The sequence below is a fragment of the Eucalyptus grandis genome, chromosome 5, assembly GCF_016545825.1.
Source record: "Eucalyptus grandis isolate ANBG69807.140 chromosome 5, ASM1654582v1, whole genome shotgun sequence".
NCBI lineage: Eukaryota > Viridiplantae > Streptophyta > Magnoliopsida > Myrtales > Myrtaceae > Eucalyptus > Eucalyptus grandis.
In genome coordinates, this window is record NC_052616.1 from 14,089,798 (window position 1) to 14,095,797 (window position 6,000).

The 6,000-nt window shown below is 50.6% G+C and overlaps 1 protein-coding gene across 1 annotated transcript; it reads right to left on the reverse strand.

Moving 5' to 3' along the window:
- Positions 1 to 2,782: 2,782 nt before the first annotated feature.
- Positions 2,783 to 5,769, reverse strand: LOC104446262 (receptor-like serine/threonine-protein kinase At2g45590; the record flags this gene model as incomplete). Its single annotated transcript, XM_039313363.1, is given in 3 exon segments — positions 2,783 to 4,102; positions 4,105 to 5,529; positions 5,532 to 5,769. Coding segments are annotated over 3 exon segments (2,118 nt in total), but the record flags the coding sequence as incomplete, so codon positions are not given.
- Between the last annotated feature and the right edge of the window lie 231 nt (positions 5,770 to 6,000).

Genomic DNA, 6,000 nt, shown 5'->3' on the forward strand with positions numbered 1-6,000 from the left:
ACTTGGCCTCCTGACCGCCAGGTGAGAGGTTCGACTCTCAGAGTCCACCACAACTCCAAGAGTAATTCCATGACTTAAGCGAGAGGCCTTGGCTAGTAGATTGCTGGGTTAGTCTCCTCCCCGGGTGGTAGGTTGCTGGGCTAGTCTCCCCTGAGATATTCGGATCGATACTTGTTCAACACGAGACAAACCTAATTGAGCCCGCGACCTATCCTTTCTAGCTTTCACAATTTGTCATAATTAGCAAAGGTCCCCCAACCCAAACCGACTCTCCTAATTGCAAAAAAGAGAAAATCTATTCGATTGGCCTCCCATCAAAGTTGCACCGAGCATCGCAAGCCCAACAAAGGGCAAGATGCGTAAAAATCTCCTTTTCCGGGAGAGAGAGAGAGAGAGACGCACTCAAGAAAAGTCTTTCCACTTTCTCGGGCCCAGAGGAGGAAGAAATTCGCAAAGTCAGAAGCCGCCCGTTCTGACAACTAATCGGACGATTGATGAACAGAAGAAAAGAAACCATGAACGATCATCATCTTCCCTTTCACCCACAATGTCCGAATTTCACCAAACATAATGTGGCTCCTCAAATTCAACAGCTGCGAGCAGCAAATGTTTGTGTGGGGGGCTCTGCTGTCCCCAGCCAAATCATGAATCTTTCCGATGCCGAGAATGATGATGATGCACAGCTTGTAGGGCCGAAGCCGCTGTCCTAGGCAATCATCCGAACATGTCGATTTGTTATTATGCTACGTGATGTTAATAGTGATGTCAGCATTGCATGATACGGTTTCGCGATCGATCAGAGACCAAGAACGATTAGAAAAAGCCTTATCTTTTTTTTTTTAGTGTTTTCATCATTTTGATCTTTTGTTGCATTATAAAATCTACACATTACAACAATTTGCCGAAACCCCAGCGACCATTCTACACTCTTCAGTCAAAGTTAGTGGAAAACCAAAACCATGGATCGGATTTCGGGATTCTATCTCGAGATTGCCTATGATTGATCACCAACCAGGAAGATGCACGAAGAAAAGAGAAAGAAAATAATATATGAGAATAAAATATAATTAATAATTTGACTTTTCACATAAAAGGTTGAAATTTCAATTTAAAAAAAAAAATAGGAATACCATTTCATTAACTAAGGACCCAATCGCGAATGACTCAGCCACGGCCTTTATGACCCTGGCTAGAGTCAAGACCAAAGTTCGAGTGTCGAGACCCAAGTACGACCTTTATGGACTTGAGCTCGAGTGTTAAAGCATCGAGTACAGGCGCCGAGGGTTCGGGCCCAGCTTCAATGGACCTAAGCCCAACTATTGGAGACCCAGTTTTGGACATCAGGAATTAATGTTAGGATTTCAATGCCCAAATGTAAAGTTTCAGATCCAAGCGCCGATATTTAGTTATATTTTGAAAAGCGTTTTCTGATTCTTTCATTAAGGAAATCATTTTTTTGAATTTAAATTTTGGTAGGAAAACCTTTATCTATTACTCATTTTCCTAGGAAAACCAAATACTGGAAAATGAGGAAAATGTTTTCCACGAAACAAATGGACTCTAAAAGTTAGTAAGAACGTGTCAATTCTACATAAGATATCCAACATATGATAAATGTAGAGTGGTATCCACGACTCCTTTGCAAGTGGAGCACTAGTCATATGTTTTGCAAAACACCATTTTATTAACGAATTGGGAGCAATTGAAAAAGGCAAAGAAGCTATTGCAATTCTTTTCTTAATAATAGGTTACGTGATTGGTCTTGAATGGTCGGGTCGAGTCAGAATCCCTCCTAATTAGACTTCTGTGTTCAAGTCATATCCTTGCCTTATTTCAAGCATTACCACCCTACAAAGCTAGGTTCAATGAGAGTGCTTTCTAACATTGGCAAAATGACCGATTTGAACGAGCAAAATTCCGACATTCAAATAACACACATCGCGTCAAATTCTCAACAGAAGAGCCAGGGAATCACTATAATATCCAAACATCGAGACATCAATCTTAATATACCTCACATCTCGTGCGATGTACCTCTTCGGGTCCACCGCAATCAGGTCGGGCAAAGAGACGAACGGTAGAACATTGCATTTGGGTGAATCTGGGATATGAATCGGGTGGACACCGAACCCAGTTCAAATGCCCTTGAATGCATGAACTCAGTAGGGACCAGAGGAGCATTCATGCGTCGTTGTCTATACATGGGGAGTGGTCCAAAATGCTACTTCGGACTCTAGTGCATGGGGGGCGTCTTGAGGTTGTCAGGTCGGTCCAAATCCTACTTTCCAATGTAGGGTTACTCTTGTTATGTTTGTGTATGTGCTTGATGGTGGGGTAGGCCATGTTTGCTGCTGTACCAGACATGGCTGTACAGTAATATTCAATGGGCATTCTACTCTAATCAACCGTATGGGGGTTGATAACAGGACTGTCAAAATCGACAGCAGGGACGAGAACCCTTAAATTCATGCACAGAAATTTTGTCGTGATTCGTCTTCGTCAGGCCTGTTGCCTTGAAACTCTTTCAGGATGCGATTGGTTAGAAGAAGCTAGAGGCGTAAAGGAAAATAGAGAAGAAACCAAAAGGGTGATGTGATCGGAAAAGACATCCCCTATTATGTGTAGATTTGGTTACGGAAAACGTCGAGAATTCCTTCGAAGGAAAATAAGGTAATGAATCGACGTTAGAGGAGAGTTCAACATGCATGTCTTTGTTAAGGGTCTAATAAACGAGTGCCCCATTCATTTGCAGATCTCTGGTTGTACTTAATGAGAAAGATTATGCATTGAAAATGACAATGTTTCACTATTTCTCATTAATGGACAATTAACACATTTCCATTCCACAAACGTCTGTGCTGTCACAAAATTAAGAGATGGTCAATGCTTAGAACAACGTCGTGGTCGTAAAATATCCTCTCGAGCCCGCAAATATCCCTTTAGCTTTCACAAATTTTCATAATTAGGTACCCCCACCCCCAAATCGATCCTCCCTAATTGCAGAAAAGAGAAAATCTTACTCGATTGGCCTCCCATCCAAGTTGCACCGAGCATCGAAACCCGAGAAAAAGCAGAGATGCCCACTTCTGCGCGCGACGACCCTGCTAAATCCTCGAAAGCTCTCTCCTTTACGCAGAAAGAGGCGCACCCAAGGAAAAAGTCTCCGACTTTCTTGGGCCCGGAGGGGAAGAAATTCGCAAAGTCAGAGCACGTCCGTTCTGCCAAGGAATCCAACGATTGATGAATAAAGGAAGGAAACCAAGAACTATGTCTTTCCTTTTTACCCCACGATGTCCCGAATTCACCAAACGTACTGTAGCTCCTTAAATTCAACAGCTGCCAAGAAGTAAGAACGATGATGATGCGCAGCTGGTAGGGCCAAAGCCGCTGTCCAAAGCAACCACCCCAACAGGGCAATATTAGCAGTGTTCGCGTCGCCTGATAAGGTTTCACATTCGATAGGAGGCCGAGAAGGATTGGAAAAGCGTCATCTTTTCTTGGTGTTTTCATCATTCCAATTTTTTGTAGCATCGCTAAATCTACAAATGACCACAATTTGCTGAAACCCCAGCGACCATTCCACACTCTACGGTCAGTCAGTGGAAAACCAAGACCGTGGATTGGAATCTAGGATTCCGGTTGGGAGCTCAACGGGCCTTCCTTCGGGACTTGAACTGGAAATTGGAGGGCGGCGACGGGGAGAACTCGAATGGTAGCTGGGGCGGTTCGGCCTCGCCGGAGAGCATCACCACGACCTCCGCCATGGTCGGTCGCTTGGCCGGCGACCGTTGTAGGCAGAGGAGGGCAATGGTGATGCAGAGCAATGCCTGTTCCTTGTCCGGCGAGTGTATGGAGCTGTCGAGAAGATCCAGGAGCCTCCCGTTTTGAGCCAACTGCCTCGCCCAAGAGATCAGATTGGCCCTCTCGAACTCCGCCATCGGAGAGGCAGTCACTTGCAGCGGCCTCCTCCCTGAGACGAGGACCAGAAGCAAGACTCCGTAGCTGTACACATCGCATTTCTCCGACAATTGCCCGCCACCGCCATACTCGGGGGCGATGTAGCAAACGGTCCCCCTCATGCTCGGCGTGCTGCTGATGCCCCGCTCTTCGGTATTATGTCGCCGGCGCTCGTGCAAGACCATTCCTGGCTATTCCTCCTCCCGTTCCTCAGCTCTCCGCTCAATCCGTCCATCCACCAATCGATGCTGCCCCGACTGCTCCTGCTCTTCCTCCTCTTCCTCTCCTGCGCAGAGTCGCCGTCGTCCTCCTTCTGCTGCCACCACACTTCCCCTCCGTCACCCGAGCAATTCCCTCGCTTCTTCTTCGTCTTCTTGGAGAGCTCGTCGCAGAACTCCTCCCTCCACCACTCCTTCGGCTTCTGCTTCTTCTTCTCCTTCTTCGGCGCTCTGTCCTCATCCAACGAGGCCCACCATTCCCACCTTTTCCTCTGCTTCTTGGGCGGCTCGAGCTTCCGGCTCGACCCCTCGTCTTTCGCCGCACCGGGGGACGAAACCCAATTGCTCTTGGGTCTCTCCTTCCTAATCTCGCTGCCGATCCACTCCATTACATAATCCTTCACTCGCCCCGACTCGGACCCTCCTCCATTGTCCTGCCTCCACCACCAATTGCTCCTCGAGTTCCCCTTCTTCTCGGCACCGCCGGCATTCGCTCGATTCACATCCTTACCGCTCTCTATGCTAGTCCCGTCGAAACACCCCTCGGACGCACTCCCTCTTTCTAATCCCATCTCCGGCGACACCACGGCCACCTCCGGAGACTCCTCCGAATCCAAGACCCTGATCACGCAGCTCTCGGGCGACTGCTCTGCGCAGCACCGGCTGCTGCCCTCGTCGCAGCCGGTGGCAACGCTCTCCAACTCTTCCAAGATGGATCCATTGTTATCCTCCTCGAGGATTATCACGTTCCCATTCTCAACCCCACCATCCACATTATCGCCCTCCTCCACGATTTCCTCGGTCTTCAACCGAGCAAGCCCGAAATCCCCAATCTTCGCCCTAAACTCCGAATCCAGCAGCACGTTGCTCGGCTTGATGTCGCCGTGAATCACCGGGGGGTCGCAGCAGTGGTGCAGATACTCGAGCCCCCTCGCGACGTCGGCCGCGATGTCGAACCGCCGGCGCCACTCGGCGAGCTCGGCGCACTTCTTGTCGAACAGGGCGTCCTGCAAGCTCCGATTCTGCATGAACTCGTAGACGAGCAAGAGCCGGTTACCTCGGCGGTTGGTGGAGTAGCCGTGGATGGAGACAATGTGGGGAGAGCCGTTGAGGACGGTGGCGAGGGAGAGCTCGTTGCGGAACTCGCGGTCGGAGGTGGCGGCGGCGGCGGCGGAGGCGGAGGCGGCGGCGGAGGGGGAGGACATGAGCTTGACGGCGAGCGGGGAGGGGTGGGAGGGGAGGAGGGCCTTGTGGACGGACCCGAAGGCGCCGTGGCCAAGGAGGGAGGCGGGGGAGAAGGAGGAGGTGGAGCGGCGGAGGAGGGAGTAGGAGAAGCGGCGGAGCTGGTGGTGGTGCTGCTCCTCGTCCTGCTCCGCCGGGTGGCGGCGGGGGACTTGGAGTCGGCGGGGGCGGTGCGGGCGCGGGAGAACCTGCGGTAGAGGAAGACGGAGAGGAGGAGGGCGAGGAAGAGGAGGAGGAGGGAGAACGACGCGGCGCCGGCGAGGACGGGCGGGAGGTGGGGGCGGAGGTCACGGCGGTGGTGGGCTGCCGGCGGCGGCGGGCGGCGGCGGCGGAGGCATGGCGCGAGCCGGTGCGAGGAAGGTCAAGCAAGAGAGAGTGAAGAAGAAGAGGGCATGGCCATGAAGAGAGAGAGAGAGTGATGTTGCAGTCTTGCAGAAGGGGAGGCTCTTGTGGTGCGTGGTGTTGCAGAAGAGAGAGAAAGAGGAGAGAGATAGGGAGGGGAATTTATTTTTGAACAGGGAGATGAGGCTCTTGGCCATGGCCATCCTTTCGAGAATCCGGGAAATTTTTTTTTTTAATTTAT